The sequence below is a fragment of the Haemorhous mexicanus genome, chromosome 13, assembly GCF_027477595.1.
Source record: "Haemorhous mexicanus isolate bHaeMex1 chromosome 13, bHaeMex1.pri, whole genome shotgun sequence".
In the NCBI taxonomy this organism is placed as follows: Eukaryota; Metazoa; Chordata; class Aves; order Passeriformes; family Fringillidae; genus Haemorhous; species Haemorhous mexicanus.
Genome location: NC_082353.1, coordinates 7,436,423 through 7,453,136, shown reverse-complemented (window position 1 = coordinate 7,453,136; position 16,714 = coordinate 7,436,423). Strand labels below are relative to the sequence as shown.

The 16,714-nt window shown below is 40.5% G+C and overlaps 2 protein-coding genes across 5 annotated transcripts; one reads left to right on the top strand and one right to left on the bottom strand.

Moving 5' to 3' along the window:
• Window positions 1-1,662: 1,662 nt before the first annotated feature.
• Window positions 1,663-7,947, bottom strand: MCEE (methylmalonyl-CoA epimerase). Of its 4 annotated transcripts, XM_059858185.1 has the most exons (5): window positions 7,791-7,881; window positions 6,795-6,916; window positions 5,684-5,791; window positions 3,774-4,117; window positions 1,663-2,280 (listed from the first exon to the last, which is right to left on the bottom strand). In XM_059858185.1, the coding sequence occupies exons 2-5, from the start codon at window positions 6,811-6,813 to the stop codon at window positions 2,128-2,130; spliced, it is 624 nt and encodes a 207-aa protein (XP_059714168.1). In that variant the 5' UTR covers window positions 6,814-6,916; window positions 7,791-7,881; the 3' UTR covers window positions 1,663-2,127. The 4 variants fall into 4 exon arrangements, with proteins under 4 accessions (XP_059714168.1, XP_059714170.1, XP_059714166.1 ...); XM_059858187.1 differs by lacking the exon at window positions 5,684-5,791 and having other exon boundaries at window positions 7,791-7,877; XM_059858183.1 differs by lacking the exons at window positions 5,684-5,791; window positions 6,795-6,916 and having other exon boundaries at window positions 7,791-7,947.
• A 1,585-nt stretch (window positions 7,948-9,532) lies between these two features.
• MPHOSPH10 (M-phase phosphoprotein 10) lies at window positions 9,533-16,569 on the top strand. The gene is made up of 11 exons (XM_059858182.1): window positions 9,533-9,691; window positions 10,176-10,833; window positions 11,585-11,745; window positions 12,129-12,300; window positions 12,627-12,768; window positions 13,177-13,244; window positions 13,920-14,057; window positions 14,270-14,380; window positions 14,618-14,725; window positions 15,287-15,517; window positions 16,351-16,569. Exons 1-11 carry the CDS (start codon window positions 9,588-9,590, stop codon window positions 16,498-16,500), a joined length of 2,043 nt encoding a protein of 680 aa, XP_059714165.1. The 5' UTR covers window positions 9,533-9,587; the 3' UTR covers window positions 16,501-16,569.
• Window positions 16,570-16,714: the final 145 nt, after the last annotated feature.

Here is a 16,714-nt window from a genome sequence, read left to right as displayed (position 1 = left end):
CACGGGGAACAGAGGGCACACAGCTGCAATGCATCAACAGGAGGGTACAGCCTCATCCCCAGTGGGTACAGCTGTGAGAAGGAGGTGAGCAGCACTGACAGCAGTGAGCCATGGAGTGCCCAGGGGCACTGACCAACCACCACGGGGAACAGAGGGCACACAGCTGCAATGCATCAACAGGAGGGTACAGCCTCATCCCCAGTGGGTACAGCTGTGAGAAGGAGGTGAGCAGCACTGACAGCAGTGAGCCATGGAGTGCCCAGGGGCACTGACCAACCACCACGGGGAGCAGAGGGCACACAGGTGCAGTGCATCAACCGGAGGGTATAAAAGGTTGGGCCAAAGAGCAAGAGGAGCAGATGCAGGCAGCCTCCTGCAGTGACAAACTAAAGGTATTTGGTTTAAAGGTTTAAAGATGTCTGTTGAATTATCTTAGCCAGTGAGGCTTTTAGTATTGGCACTCTATGCTGGCTTTGCAGAAAAGGTACCTCCTTGTCTTTGACGGAAAGAAAAGACAAAAGTGGCTCTGCTCATAGACCGTCTCCTAGAATGGTTGAATCATATTTCAGGAACATTAAATCATTCTGTATTTCTATGATAAGCCTCAGGATTTCTAAATTTAAATAGTTTAGAACTTAGATCACAAGCTGCCCTCTAAACAGTGATTTGATGAAATGTAGGAACCCTGTGGAAGGCTGTGTTTTTCTTAAAATATGACAGAAGGAGTACTTAGTTTTGTACTTAAAATATCTTGTTAAAAAAAAAATCATTGCTTTGTAGAGATTTTTTCAGAAGTAAAATTCATGTGGAAGTGTCAATGTCTTTAAAAAGATGTTTAAATTTCAGGTCAACATTATATTTGTATTTTGTTGCTGCAAGCATGACATAAGTTGCAAATAATTCCATTAAGTAAGAAGTTGTAGATTAAAATCATCTTCATGTTAAGCTGAAGGTTCTTACTGCATATGCAGTGATGTAGGAAAATTTAAAATTCAGACTGTAGTTAAGCTAGGAAAGTATGACTTTTTAAGGCTTGAGAAGACTAAAGAGATAGTAAGTCTTCTATTTCTGCAGCTGAAATGTCAAAACAAACCTATAAAAAAAAGCATCAGGAAAAGACTGCTTGGGTAATAAAGACCAATAAAGTGAAGTCTGTTCATAAATAAGTTAACAAAACTGCCTGCAGCCTGTGACATCAGCATACTGGTGTGGTCTTTAATGCTAACAACTGTGTATAGAAGCAAGGTTTATGTGGCGTGTGTTTTCCACTGCTTTTGTAAGTGCTTCTGCACAGGAAAACTTTATTTGCAAAGTAAGTGAAAAGGTTTATTGCTGCTTGTTCATGTCTCTTCAAGATGTCCTTCTATGAGAAAGCTTGGGGAAAAAACACTTTAAAAAACCCTAGAAATGAAAAAACTAAAATGTAACAACGGCATTACAGTATGAAATATTTGTCAGGTAAGTAGTTTTCAGGTTCTCTTGTTGCATTGTCTGCATATCCACAAAGTTCATAAAACAACTAAATGATGATTTATGCATGGTAACTTCCTTGGCAGTAATTGCTATGCCAAGAAAAACTTATTTACTGATTGCAGACATCCATACAATAATATATGGGGTTTTTATTGCAGAAACCAGTCAATCAGTGTGAAGCACAGATGGTGAATGGTGAAAAGAGGAAAGCACAATATTTGTTTTCCTTTATTTCTAAAGAAAATGTCTAAGCCATGTTGTTGTCACTGGGAAGTGGGTCTCTGCTCTGAAATGTAGAGCAAAATAATGCAGCTTGACCTAGAAACTGTACAGTTTCTCTGGCTACAGAGGTAAAATCTTGCTGCAAACAGGCAACAATAGATACAATACTATGGTGCATATGTAACTTAGCTCATGTATTTGTGTTTAGAATCACAGAGAATCCAAGAAATGCCAACACATTAATTCTGAAAATTAAATCCACAACAGCAAAGACAGACCCTGAGTCTGTAGCACTGTTTCAGTACTCAAAAGCTGTACTTCATCCATGGGAACTTCAATGAACTTGGAAAGACTGAATACTACATCAATATTCCCAGCACCAGCTCAGGAACTTCACAACTCTTCTATTGTTTAATTTATGAATATTGCAGCTCAAGCTTGCTCAAGTTCCACAAGGACTCCATGGCAATCTTTAGGGTGAAGAAAGATCACAGGTTTGCCATGTGCACCTATTTTTGGCTCTTCACTCAATATTCGTATTTTTTTTTCCTTCAGTTCTGTCATAGCCGCTTTTATGTCATCAACCTTTTAAAAAAGATACAGTTCACACAGATTAACAGATTGCACTGTGTTATGCAGATTTTACATTTAGGAGCAATAACAATTCCTTACTGAAAGTTATTTCTAAGTTCTAATGTAATTCTGAAAATAAGTTGTAAACCATTTTAAAACATCTAGTATTAAAAATAAAAATACTACAGGAGTTTGCATTTGTTATTTCAGGATTTTTTAAAATACCATTTAAAAGAGTTGCACAATATTTAAGAAATTAATAAACCAAAACCACTCATCCACAAAGACCATTGATTTTTTTTATGTTGTTGTTGTTACTTTATAAGGACTCCATAAATAATCTAAATTCTGCATTACTTTCTGCTCTCAATAAGAAAAATACCTCTCTTTATAAGTGATGACAGAGCACTCACTCATTGAATGGTGAAAAAGGGAGGGCAGTGGGCAGAAGGTAAAAGTCCTTTTTAGATTTATATATTCTCCTTCTGAGTAGGTGAAGGTTCATTAAGTTTCCTAAGGAAAAGAGCTTGGAATAATCAAAAATATTTCCAGATTTGGTCATTGTATTGAACTTTACTATAATAACAGCCATTAATACAGTATTTCAGTATGGTTTCCTACAGAAATATGTAATTAATGAAAATATGCCTATACTGTATGCTGTGATCTGAAGTTCTGATGTCATGTTATCTAATGAAATTTTAATTTACTAAAAACTTAAATGCATTCATTTTTTGAAATAATAATATTAGCACTCCATTTAGAAAATTCAATAGTCAATAATCAATAAAGACCTAGAATTAAAATAATATCGTTGCTATTTTTCAAGACTGAGGTGTCTAGATATTTTTTAGTGAATAAACTCTTCTCCCAATGCCATGGTAGGGAAGAAGGAAGTTCTAGCTTTAATTCAGAGGAGCAAACGTGACCTAGTTCTTACCCATTTGCAGTAGTTTTGTTTATAAACATCCCGAACTCACTACAGTTCTTCTACACACAACTACCATGTGCAAAACAAAAAGGAATGACTGTCAAATTATCTAAACTAGAAAGGCCACATGTGACATGGCCATGGCCCCTTCCAGATTCTTCCCCTGAGCAGAAGAGCCACAGCAGCTGCTGCTCCTGTCCTGCAGAGATGGCCTGAGGAGGAGCAGGGTCTGGGCTCAGCTGGAATGAACTCCTGCATCCCCAAGGGTGAGTCACAGTAAACAGTGGAAAGCCTTTGGGTGCTCCATGTTAGAACAGTACCAGGCTTGGATTGCTCTCTTACTCTGCTGTGTCCAGCACGGTTTTCACTGCAGGTATTAAATTGTAGCTGCTCAGGGATAATTTAATTTCCTCTTAAAATATTTACCTTTTTTGAAACAGGTTGACTATCAAAACATCTAAATTTTCCTTTTTATAAGAGAAATATGACAGCCTTATATGTTAGTTCTTACACAGGCCAAACATACATACTTGAACATATCTATCTTATTACAAGAAATATTATGTTAAAATACCTCAATGCAGATATGATGCATTCCTCCAGTCTTGTTTTTTTGCAGGAAGCTTGCAATGGGACTTTTCTCTCCTAAAGGATGTAGAAGTTCCAGCTTGGTGTTTCCCAGCTCCACAAAAACAGTGTAGACACCATGTTCAGGAAGAGCAACAGTCTCACTCACCTGGGCTCCTAACACATCTTTATACAAGGACTGAGCTTTCTCCAAATCAGGCACTGCAATTGCCACGTGATTGAGTCGGCCCAGTTTCCACAAACAGCTTGGAATGTTTTGTGAGAAGGACTTTGATGATGATGATAGAGTTTGTACTGTGGGAGCAGAAGTCTGCAATCTGCTAAGAAGCCCTGAAAAAAAAGTGAACAGCACTGACACGATGCTTTTGAGAAAGTCTCAGAGCCCTTTCCCCTATAAAGGCCTGCAGAGCTGCCAAGGCACTGGTACACCCTTGGGCAATGCTCAGGGTAGACTGAGAGCAAGGAAACAGTTACTCTCTTTTCAGACTAAGTAACTATGCAGAAGTATGAAGAGAATTACAAATGAAAACCGAAAGCAGACTCAAATTTGGTGTAAATCCTTACACATGCCTATTGAAAAGAGGAAAACAGGACCAATTGTAAAGGCCAGCTGTATAATGTGTTTAAAAGTGACTTTTGATATTTTCAGAGCTTCTTATGAAATAGAGAAAGAAATACGGATATGCCTATATGTCTCAAAATTTTAGCAAACAAACAAAAAACTCACAAAAAAGATGTAAAATGAGGGTACTTACAAGTTAATTACCTTAAAAATTAATCTGTCAGTACTAGCATCTAGAGGGGTTGGGGATGGGGAGAAATTGTGATTGTATCAGTTGTTTCTAGAACCAAAATTAGAATTAAAGGACATATTCATAAAAACCACATTTTAATTCCGTGCCAGTTTGCTTTAGGCCAAGTCAGAGCTCCCAGTGCCTCAAGGCCAAGCTAGAGGCATCTTAGCCTTTTGGGAGTCTTTGAGGCATTTATTGCTTTAAAGTCACAAATGTGCTGTTTTGCTAAGAGATTGTGCCAATGATGCACTGAGGTTCTGGATGCTTTGCAACACACTGAGGATGGATAGCCTGGCTGGGCTCTTGGTACTCTGTAAGGTCAGGAATAGCTGTAATTAATTAAATCAGCTTTGCTTCACAGTATGGAACTGAGAACCACCATTCCACAGGAATTCTGCATTCTACCATTTAATTTTTCTTCAGAATCTGGTAAATCTTTACACCTAAGCCTTTCTGAGCATGGTGCTGTGATGGAGGAAGAAATGTTTGCATGTATTTGACACTTAAAATTACAACATGCAATGTGCATATTTGCAAGGACTCAGTGTCCCAAAAGTAAGTCTATTCACAATCTTTCGATGATACTAAATCAAGATCCTACACTCAGTATTTCCAGAAACTTGTCCAGTGTTGCAAGTAACTGCCCTGCAGTATTTCTTGCCAGGCTTTTACTCAGTCCATCCTGTCATCTCCTTCATCACAGCCAGAAGTTCTGGACAATTCTTTCACCTGGTACCTTTAGGATATCATACTGGTACAGGACAGCAACTGCTTTTCAACTTTTTACATGTTAAAAAAATCCCTTAGAAATTTCCACACAAAAAAGAAATTTTTGTTTTTCAAATGTCTGTGCAGAAACTGTTTAGTAGAAACACTTGCCATGTTAATGCAGCTGAATCAGTGTGAACCAAGTAATTCCAGGAGGGAGCAGTACTGTGCAATGCCTAAAATGCATGGGGTACAAACATGCAGGAGCTAGGTGGCATGATGAAAGGCATGGCTAATTAACTAGTACAGGGTTTGACAGTTAACCAGAGTAAATAAATGTGTTGCAAAAAGTAACAACCCCCCCAATATCTGCTATGCAGTCTTTTTTGCCCACCTAAGCTTCTACTGAAGTAGCTCCATTTTGTACTGTAATTTCTTAAGGCATGATCCAATTCTTGCTGAAGCAAGAGATATTTTTCCACTTGGAGGAAGGCAGCATTGTCTAAATAAGAAAAATCCTTTGAAAGAGAAGGATCCTTTACCATGTAATTTATTATGTTTTCCAGAGCCTTTTACTGTTTTTTTCTTTCTTTCTTCCAAATATTATCAGACTGCAGTTCAATAGAAATACTACTAATGTAGATCTTTTTTTCAAGCAGTCTTTACTAATGGAAAGGCAAGAATTTTCCCATTCTTTTACATCTGACATCTATAATTCTTGCTGCACTTCACACAGGGCATATGACCACACAGTTATTGTAATTTAATTGTAATTAAACTGTAATTTAATTAATTCAAGTAAATTGTCAAAGACACAGACTGTTTGTTACTCAACTATTTGTGAAGCACTAGAAAAAATAATAGAAAATGTTCTTTCTTTTGGGTTCTGCCCCAGAAATCTTTGATTTCTTGTGCTGCTTCCTCGGAAGACAATAGACTGGAAAAGTAAAGTATATTCCCAGGATTCTTGTAAAGTCAAAGATACTTATATGCTCATTCATATCAGCATTTATTCTATGAAGTCTTGTGAATTTATCCTAGCTCTAGTCAGATGCATACAGAGTATTAATTTTAAATCCATAATTGAATCGACTGAGATTAAACAAAAACCATTTGTGTTTTTCTTGCATTATCTAGATTAGTAACTATATAGATTACTTAAAATTCTCATCTTCTCACCCAATAATAAAAAAATGGCCCTGCAGTGAAAAAGAAAGCTTTTCAGCAAACTTCAGATTGAAATTCCATCACTCCCACGTTCCCAGGAAAGAAACACTTGTATTTATATATACATCACAAAACTAGTTCTACAGTATACAACCTTCTTCAGCTTCATTTGAAGAATATTTTAAAATTTATCTATTTGGGGGTCATTCTATTGATGATTGATCTACTTGTAGTATGCACATCAGAGTTTAAATATACACCAAGTAAGGGTTACATTATTTAATCGAGCAGATTATAAAGTATCAAGTCTGAAGTACCCCATAAACTGAGATTCTTACCCTTCAAATGTTTATTCATAGGCTTGTTTGTTGCTTCTGATGTGGAGCAGTGTTCATTGACTTAATCAAGGAAACTAAGGAATCAAACACGAGCCAAATCCAACTGAACTCAGTCTTGTTCTCTATAGGAAGGTTTTACAACAGTGGGTTGCAGTGAGAACCTTGTCACTGGGCACTGCTTTATTGTCACTCTTCTCAGGTGGAGGTGAACTCCCAAAGCATGGAGAGGATGCTGTCACCATAGGGAATCTGGCACACAGGGGCTGTGGGGTCAGTCTCTGGACCAAATGGAGAAAGGGCATACAGTGGTCCTTCTTAAATTCCAGCAAGTTCAAGGTAGTGTGAGCATCTTGGGAACTCTGGAAGCCAACTGGGCTCACAAGTGCTGCTCTGCTCTGTGCTGGACGGGGCTTTTGGGAATCAGATGGGCTCCACAGCTCAAGGAAACTGAGTGTCAGTGTGCTGTGGCTCCTGTTCCCTCCTTCAAAGTGCAGTCATACAAAGGTGTTTTCTTTCCCAGTATCCTACTGATCGATCACTGGCAGCACTGAGCCTCTCTTTCACTTTTTTCCTGGTCTGTGGCTACCAAGTTAAATGGTGTGGTTTAGGTATTGTGACTGTAACCTACCCTAACAGAGTGAAGTTATTATCATGAACGGGAAATTATTTTGAGTTTGACCTCCAAACCACACTTCAAAAAAGACAAGCTCCTCCTTGCACCTTAAGTTTGGCGTTTGCTCTGTAAGTTTACCCTGTGCCAGCTAATGTCAGTTGTTAAAGTGCCCGTCAGTAGGATCGGGAGAACTTGTTTTTATTTACAGAGGCAGTTTCGCTCGGCCTGCGAGGCTCTCGCGGGGAGCTCCGCCAGGCCGGAGCAGGCGCCGAGGCCCGCGGCCGCCCCGTGCCGGCCCCGCCGCCCGCGCTCTCGCCGCCCTCCTCGCCGCCGCCCCGCGTTACCGCCCCGCGTTACCGCCCCGCGTTACCGCCCCGCGTTACCGGCCGCTCCGCGCCGCAGCACCGCCGCCATGTCACCGCCCGATCGGCCGCGGGCAGCGCCGCCCTCCGCGGCACCCCTCGGTGCGGGCCCGGCGCCAGCGCGGCGTGCCGGCAGCGGCGTGTCACCGTGAGGGGCCGTGCCCGGCAGCACAGCGCGCCATTGGAGCGACAGCGGCAGCCGCGCCTGCCGCGGGGAGGCCCTGCCCTCCCTGGGGCCGTGCCACATCCAGACTTCCCTTCAACACCTCCCGGAACAGTAACTCCACCACCTCCCGAGGCAGCTCATTCAAGTATCTAATCTCCCTGTCTTCTGATGTCCAACCTAAATGTCCCCTGGTGCAGCTTGAGACCATGTCCTCCTGTCCTGTCACCAGGACAAGTGACACCAGGAGGGTGTAACGCCTGGCTACACCTGGTGTAGGGAGTCCTGGAGGGCAGTAAGGTCACCCCAAGCCTCCTTTTCTCCAGGCTGAGCCCCCCAGCTGCCTTAGCCACTCCTCGTCCAACTCGTGTTCCAGTTACTTTTCCAGTTCTGTTGCTGTTCTCTGGACTTGCTCCAGCACCTCAATGTCCTTCCTGAATTGAGGGGCCCAGAACTCAAGGGTGGCCTTACCAGTGCAGAATACAGGGGAAGAATCACTTCCCTGGCCTGCTGGCCACACTGTTCATTATACAGGCCGGGATGCCATGAGACATTGTGCCAGGAGACTGAGAACAGCAAGCAGGCTGTCTGCTGGTGCTGAGCTCTTGCTGTGTCAGGCATTGCACACTGCAAGTTAAGATATAGCCTAAATAAACAGCTTGTACCACTTCAAATCTGATTTTACGTGATTAGTTAAAAGTGCAGATCAAAATCAGTGGTCAAAATGGGTATTTGAAAGTCCCAATATATGACACTTTCAATTTCCCGCCCAGGTTGTGTGTCAGGTGTGTTTCTGATGTTGAGAGAATTGCAGGCACAGGTCACAGACACAGCTCTGCTGGCAGGGCTCTTCTCCACACCATGGTTTTTGGAGTGTGCAAAGTGACAGTGAGGGGACACAGAGGTGGCATTGCAGGGCATTCTTTTATCTGCACTGAAAAGACTTCATTTGTTTGTAGGAAGGAAACATGAAAGTGGCAGAGACAGGAGCAGTATTGAAGTTAAAAGGTTAGTCACAGTTTTGGATCAGGTTGCAGAAGGACTGTGTGGGTGGCAGAAAACACAAGGGTCTGTGTGTAGGTCTTAATTTGACTTCATAAAATAAACTTTAAGGAAACCACAAGATGTAAGAGGGGAGTTGAAGAGCACTGGGCAGTGCTGGGCGGATGGTGAAGGGGTGTGTGCGTGCCTCGATAGCCTGAACTTGTAGACACCAGGTGAGATCGGGTGTTTTGCCCACAGAATCAGCTGAAAATGTGCAGTTCCAAAATAGCCCTTGTATCTAGGTCAGAGATTCAAAGCTGTGAAGTAAGATGACTGTAGCTCCACTATATTTAGAGCAGGTTTGCCAGTGCTGATGCACATCCCAGTCTGCAGCAACACCGCGCCAGTCCCAGGGCTGGAAGCAGCAGCCATCGGGCATGACTGCTGGGGGTTCTGGGAGAACAAGGCGCTTTAACAGAGGGCTGGGCCAGGAGGCGGGGGCGCTTTGGTTCAGGAGGCGGGAATGCCACGGCTCGGGAAGCGGGGAGGGGCGGAGCTCCGCGGGCGGAACCACTGTGTGCGGAACCTTGGCGGCGGCCGCGGGAGCCGCCCGGGCCTGAGCGCTGGGCGCACGGCGGAGGCGGTGCCGGTTCCCACGTGTGCGCGGGGGGATGGCGGCGGTGCCGGGGATCCCGGCGATCCCGGCGCTCCAGGGCATCCAGACGTGCCTCAGGGTAGCGGGAGCAGCGGCGGCGCGCCCCGAGTGCTTCCTCAGGTACCGCGGGGCGGCGGGGGGAGGCACTGGTGGCCATAGAGAAAAACCTGGAGGAGACTGGCCAGGTGTAAAAGCCGAGGAGTGAGGCGGTGGAGAAGCGCAGTTACCTCTGTGCCACCTGGGTCTGGCTCTTGGACGACTGAGGTGTTTGGTGCTGTACGGTTTGCTTCCCCAAAATGTCTGGAGTGCTTAAAGAAGATCAACGTATTGTAAGATGCAGCTGTAGAAAGCTGGAATTTTCTGTCCAACTGCTGCTTCATACACGAAATGTAATAAAGCTGAAAGCATTAAGAATTTAGTGGTTTTTCCTGTGCCTGTGTAGTAGCCGTACTCCATCCGTGTTTGGAAAGCTCAGCCGCAGCAGTAACTGTTGAAAGGTGCTGTTCTGTAGCACAGAGAACCAAAGCAGGTCCAACAAGAGCAGCAGTGTGACTGTGATTGGCTTAATGGAAAGTGCTAAGCTGTTTTATTTTTCTGCTCTCAGTGTGCAGGATGGGCTGGCTGCCGACTTCAGAGCAATGACAAAGACTCTCTACGATTTGAATAAAGGAAGTACCATAGTTCGTGGGGGCCCTCTAAAAGAGCTGGTGATAGAAAATTTTGATGAAGAACAGATTTGGCAGCAACTAGAGCTCCAGAACAATGCAGTTCTCGATTTCTTCAAGAAATCAATTGCAAGGGATGCCGAGGATGAAGATCTTTGCCTTCTCTCAGACCAGGAAGAGGATGGCTCCGATGCAGACACCAGCAGTGACAAGGAGTTGGAAGACAACATAATGGAAGCAGAAACTGAACAGATTAATGTTTATACAAAAGATAAAGATAAAAATAAAACTAAAGCTAAAGAAAAGCAAAGTAAACTCAGAGAAAGCATAATGCAGAAAGACAGTGATGAAGATTCTGATATTGACTTTGATATTGAAGCCCTGGAGCAAGAAGCTAAAACAGCCAAGGAAACCACACTGAGAAAGAAGGGAAGAAAATCTGTAGTGGATGACAAGTTTTTCAAGCTAGCTGAGATGGAAGCATTTTTAGAACATGCAGAGAAGGAGGACAAGGAAGATGAAGAAGATGATGACATTAATTATTTTGAAGACATTATCTCAGATGATGAGGAAGACCCTGAAGAAACTAAAGTCAAAGTAAGTTTTTTTGCTTTAAATCAAAATCTTGCATGTGTTGGGATGACCATAAAGTGTTTAACTCTGTGTAGAAACTGCCAAGATATATTTGTTTATATAACTAATGATTACTTCTGAAGCTTTATTTTAACAATTAGTATCTGGTAAGAAGATTCCCTGGTGCAGAAGGACATAGCATCCTGCTATTCCAGTCTCTCCTTACATGGGCCCTGAGCTTTTACATAAATGAAGGAAGAGATAGTACCCATGGGAAATCAGGTATCTTGAGAATTGCAGAATAGGTGACCCAGCAAATGAAGAAGATTTGTCACTCCACATCTGGCAATAAGAGAAAACTGAGGTGGCTGATGCAGAGCAAAGGGCTTTCTCCAGGGAACGTGGCCTTGTGACTCTGATACAACTTTAATATTTTAAGTATTTTATTATTCAATATTTACCAGACATTCTCACTAGCAAGTAAGAAATATATCCAGGGAATTAGTTTGTGCATTCCAACAAGTATTTGGCAACATCTACAGCTCCTTGACTCCTGTATGTGTAAGTGATAGAGAATTGTAAACACCTGGAAAAGAAATCAGTTTTATTATGACACCTTACCACAGGTTCATGCATCACTACCCAGAATTACTGTGGCACAAGTAGTGCTGTTCCCCAGGCACTAAAGACTTTAAAAGACAGGATGCCCTCTGATTTCTGTCAGTCTTAACAGCTGTGGTTTGTTGTTTTTTTTCTTTCCCTCTCACCTTTTTAGCCAATTAAAAGTTCTAGAGATATGACATACAAAGATTTCTTTGATCCAGTTGATGATGATGATGATGGTGATGATGATTTAGTAGCTAATGGTGCTGAAGAGGATCAGGAAGAGGAAGCAGACAGTGCCATTGAAGAGCAAAATGAAGAAAGTATGTCTGAGTAAGTAAAATGAAGGTAAAATGTCCTCATAATTTTACACTAAAGTAAAGCTGAAAAAACTGAGAATATCACACTCACTCTGGTCATAGTTTGCCATTCTCAGTTAACTGTTGTATGTTCATGGTTTGTGTTGTCACTTTATTTATATTTTTAAAATATTGTCCCTTGATTTTTATTTGCCAAAAGCATTTAAGAGTTGCTCAAAGTTATTTTTATTATCCAGAAGCTTCCCTAGTGTCCTCTACCTTTAGGGGGATCCTTGAGACCTGTTGTAAACTGTAAGTTACTTGTAACAGGTAAACATCTAAGGGCTGGAATATCTTCATGTGAAAAATTATAAAGGCTTCTCAACTCTTATTTTATATTAAATGTTACTGTTACAGGTTTGAGGATATGGATGAAATGGTGGAGCACATGAGAAGTAAAGAAGCTCCTAAAAAAGTAACTTTCAGTTTGCCAGATGACAGTGAAACAGAAGATGTAACTGAAGTGCAGTTAGAGAAGGACATCAGTCCCAGTGAAATAAAGTCATCATTTGAGAAGAGACAGGAAAAGGTAATTTTGGTTTGGCTTTCTTTGGCGTTTGTTCACATTTATTTGGCTAATACTTCAAAACAGTGGCAAACAATTTTTTTTTACTGCTTGTTTCATTTGTTCAGAGTCCAGCAAGTACAAAGAGAGTATTTAAAATTTAAGGAAAACATGGTTTAACTACATAGATACATCTCCAATCATATAATCTCTCATGTACCTTAAATAAATACTAATTTTTTGCTGTGAGTTTACAAGTGAGCTCTACACTGTAGAGTGAGCTCACAAATGAGCTTTTGCTGTGAGTTTACAAGTGAGTTTTAAACTTCCTAGGAAATTGTGTTTTCCAGATGAGCAAAAAAATAAAAAGCTTGGAAGAAGCATTGTTAGAGGAGAAGCCTTGGCAGCTGAAAGGAGAAGTGACTGGGCAGAAGCGCCCTGAGAACAGCCTTTTGGAAGAAACAGTGCTCTTTGACCATGCAGTGAGAATGGGTAAGGAGGGGACAGGGCTTTGCTCACAGCATGCTGCACACCATGCTGGCTGTTCTGCCCTTTGACCTTGATGAAAACCCCTGTGACTCAAGAGGACACCAGGTTAAACTTCTTGATGTGATTTTGTGGTTGTTTCACACTGCATTTTCACAGTGGAAACGACAGGAAATTGTAAATTGTTTTTGTCAGTTTTTAATTTACCTGAAAGTTCATGACTTGGGTGGCAGACCTCATAATTTATCAGCCTTACATAATATGACTTACTTTTATATTTACTTACTTCACCTTCAATTGCTACATTTTTGTGAAAACTTTGCTTTCATTTTCTGTAGTTTATTCTTTATAGAACAAGACCTATTTCTTGCTGGAGAAACATTAATCTTAAAATTCTTTGCCTTTTCCTTTCAGCACCTGTCATTACAGAAGAAACTACATTTCAGCTTGAAGATCTCATTAAACAGAGAATATTGGATGAGGTTAATATTATCTTACCTGTTCCTCCTTACATTGTTCATAGACTTGATTCACAGGGCACATTCCAAAGATGAGCTGGAAGCATTTCCAATGTTAGGTGTAGAATTATCTTTATTTCTGCAACTGGTTGTTTTATTCTTTTGTCTTGATGAATGTGTCTTTAGATTTCTAAGGAACCATATTTTTATATCCCTGTTATACACACCAGTGTTTTAGTGCACTTCAAAACAGACTGTGTGCAGGTAAAACTGCAAGGAGTTTATGTGGAATATAAAGCCAGCCTGTAACTGTTGGCTGTTACCATGACTAGTGCTCTGAGCATTCTGAACACTGACCAAAACTCAGTTGTTTGCTTCATTTTGCTTCAAAGCCACTGACAGAAAATTTGTATCTCGCAGCTTGTTGAGCCTTACTGTTCATTGAATTTTAAAAAATGGGGAAGAGTTTGTAACTTGTTGTGGTTTTTGCCTTCATTCACTAAAACCAAGGACACAAGTAGAAGTATAACATTTATTACTTTTTTTTGTTTAATGAAAATGTGAAACTTGATGAGTCCTAGGATGCTACATGCATAAACTAGTTCATGTGCCAGATAAATAACTGAAAAATGTTCTAAATAAGATGTAGCTGGTAGTTGGCTGTAGTTGCATTTGGTCATTACTTTATGACTTTCTCAGGCATGGGATGATGTAGTACCAAAAGAGAAACCCAAAGAGGAAGCTTTTGAGTACAAGAAGCGGATCAGTTTGGATCATGAAAAGAGTAAGCTGAGTCTGGCTGAAATCTATGAGCAAGAATACATGAAGCTTCACCAGGTAACATAAACCATGCCTTTCCTTTGGCTTGGAACTTCACACCGTGAACTCTTGTGTGTTCATTTATACATTTCCAAGTGGAAGTAATTTAGTCTTTCTCTGAGTGCTCACCAGTGAAAAGGCTCTGAACTGTAAGTTGTGTTGTTACCAGTCTTGCTAAAGTAAAGTAGCCCTATGAATGGTGTTACAGTTACATTGCATTTTTAATGCAGCAAAAGACTGAAGAGGAAGAAAATCCTGAACACAAAGAAATTCAGGAGATGATGGATTCACTCTTCCAGAAGCTGGATGCACTTTGTAATTTCCACTTCACACCCAAACCAGTAAGTGCATAAGTTTCATAAAGTTGGGGGCTTTCTCCCTTATTTTTAACTGGATACTTTAAAATATATTCCAGAAATGGAAAGCAAAGTAAACATTGATGTTTCCTGAGCTTGTTCTTATTTCACATTAAATGCACTGTGATTGCCTCTAAACAAACCCAGCTAGTTGTGATCTTCAGCTGCCTGTCAGCTGCTGAGGTGCTGTGCTCACTCCTGAATGTGTCTCCTTATTTCTAGCCGGTGCCAGAGGTTAAAATCGTTTCCAACCTTCCAGCTATAAGTATGGAAGAAGTAGCACCAGTTGCTGTTAGTGATGCTGCTCTCTTAGCACCAGAGGAGATCAAGGTAAATAGAAAATGGCATAAGGGGTTGTAGAAGGATGTACTGTCTGTCAGATCACTGGGAAATCTGCCCTTCCCATACTGGTGGGTGGTTCCTCACCTTGTGGACTTTTTTGGCCTAGAATTTTAGCATTGGTGGTTTTTGGTAGGTTTTGAGGGCTGAGGTGGTTTTTTCACTTTTTTTTTTTTTTTTTTTTTTTTTTTTTTTTTTTTTTTTATGGTTTTGGGTTTTTTCTGACTGGGGAAATAGTAAATTTTATTTGGCTCCAGTAGGCCATAATACTATGCTTTGTTTTTGATCCTGTTATGTGATGATCATTGTTGTCCCAATATTTATATGGGTATTGAGAGGGGGAAAGCTAAACAACACTAGAGCAGAGCAATGAGCATGTCCTGGATCAGTTGTACAAACTTTATTTCCCAGCCTTTGTCAGTTTTTGGCTTTTGCCTTATCCTGAGCTGTCACTTGAAATAATGGAAATGCTGAGACAGATTTGAGTTCTGTGAAGTGAGTCTTGTCTTTTATGGAATTATTTAGTCTTTGTCTTGTTATGGATTTATTTAGGAAAAGAACAAAGCTGGTGATGTAAAAACAGATGCAGAAAAGACTCCCACAGACAAAAAACGAGAACTAAGAAGGAAAAAGCTCCGTAAACGTATGAAGCGAAGGGAAAGGGAGAAACGTCAAAAGCTTCTTGAAAAGATGAAACCAGAACAAGGCACAAAACTTAGCAAAAAAGCTGCTGCAGCAAAATTAAAAAGGCTTACCAAAGAAGGCAAAGCATCTCTGCTCAAGGTAAGACTAAAATTCCAAGGACAGAGAATTTTTTTCTAGAGAGGAAAGGAAACTTTATCCCAAAGAATTACAAGCATAAGGTTGGAAAAATGTGAAAAAGCTGTATGATACAATTACTCTATAAAAGTATATTCATCAGGCAGAAATGATTTTGTGTGAGGTGCTACTTTTTTATTGATTTGAAAGTTCATAAAGTGATGTTCTGCAAATACATTTTCTTTATTTCCTGCATTTAAGCCATTCCACTTCATTAAGTGGGACTGCCTAAATGCACATTGAGGTTTCTCTGTTCTGTATAAGCCTTGGGTAACTTAAACTGTTTTGTGATACAATATTCCTGTTTAACTTTGTCCTTACTGTGGAGCCTTCCCTATAATCTCATCAGATTGATATTGTTTTGCATGCTGTAAAACAGTAAACTCGTGCACCACTTATGGTGCCTTTTAAAGAAAACTCTAAAAATCTCGGAAATTTTGAATTATTAGAAATTAATAGGAAAAATAACTTCATTACTTCCAGATGTTTGTACTTAGCTTTTCAGAAGGCAAGTAGAACACAAAATACAGATACCCTGTTGTAGTTCATGATGTGCAAGGATCTGTTCTTGATGCCTGCTCTTATCTGTCAGGCTAATTGCTACTTAGGAAGAGAATGTAATCTTTATTTCTTTGGATAGCAGGAGTGCAATAAAAATGTGGTTAACAATATCCTTTGAAAATCAGTTACTAGATCTTTTTTAACTAAAACACCATTATGCTTGAGTAACTAGTATGTAATATAATGGTACTGTGTGTACATTTCTTGGTTATAACAAATGTTTTGTCCAATGACAGGATGAAGGTAAAGACAAGGCCTTGAAATCATCCCAGGCCTTCTTTTCTCAGCTACAGGATCAAGTGAGAATGCAAATCAAAGATGCCAGCAAATTAAAAAAGAAACAGAAGAAGGAGAAAGCAATTTCTGTTCATAAACTGAAGTTGTAATTTACCTTTTTTACACAGGTTTATACATATATACATCTTGTATATATTAAATTTTTTTTCCAAATTTGAGTATGTTTTCTTCTGTGTTGATCTTTAAAATACTTTGTGAACTTCCAAGGTGATGTTCAGACAGTTTTCTGTAGATTTTACTCTTATTTTCTCTGATTTATTCCAAAATCAGAGAACAGATTTATTCCAAAAAGAAAGATTCTTG

Excerpts from the sequence above, each read along its gene's own strand:
- MCEE (XM_059858184.1), bottom strand. The coding sequence starts at position 5,834 with ATGGTAAAGGATCCTTCTCTTTCAAAGGATTTTTCTTATTTAGACAAT. Across the intron at positions 4,118-5,683 it reads CTACTTCAGTAGAAGCTTAG|GGCTTCTTAGCAGATTGCAG; the intron begins GTGGGCAAAAAA and ends CTTTTTTTTCAG. Across the intron at positions 2,281-3,773 it reads TGCATCATATCTGCATTGAG|GTTGATGACATAAAAGCGGC; the intron begins GTATTTTAACAT and ends CTTTTTTAAAAG.
- MPHOSPH10 (XM_059858182.1), top strand. The coding sequence starts at position 9,588 with ATGGCGGCGGTGCCGGGGATCCCGGCGATCCCGGCGCTCCAGGGCATC. Across the intron at positions 13,245-13,919 it reads AACAGAGAATATTGGATGAG|GCATGGGATGATGTAGTACC; the intron begins GTTAATATTATC and ends TGACTTTCTCAG. Across the intron at positions 14,726-15,286 it reads TAGCACCAGAGGAGATCAAG|GAAAAGAACAAAGCTGGTGA; the intron begins GTAAATAGAAAA and ends GGATTTATTTAG.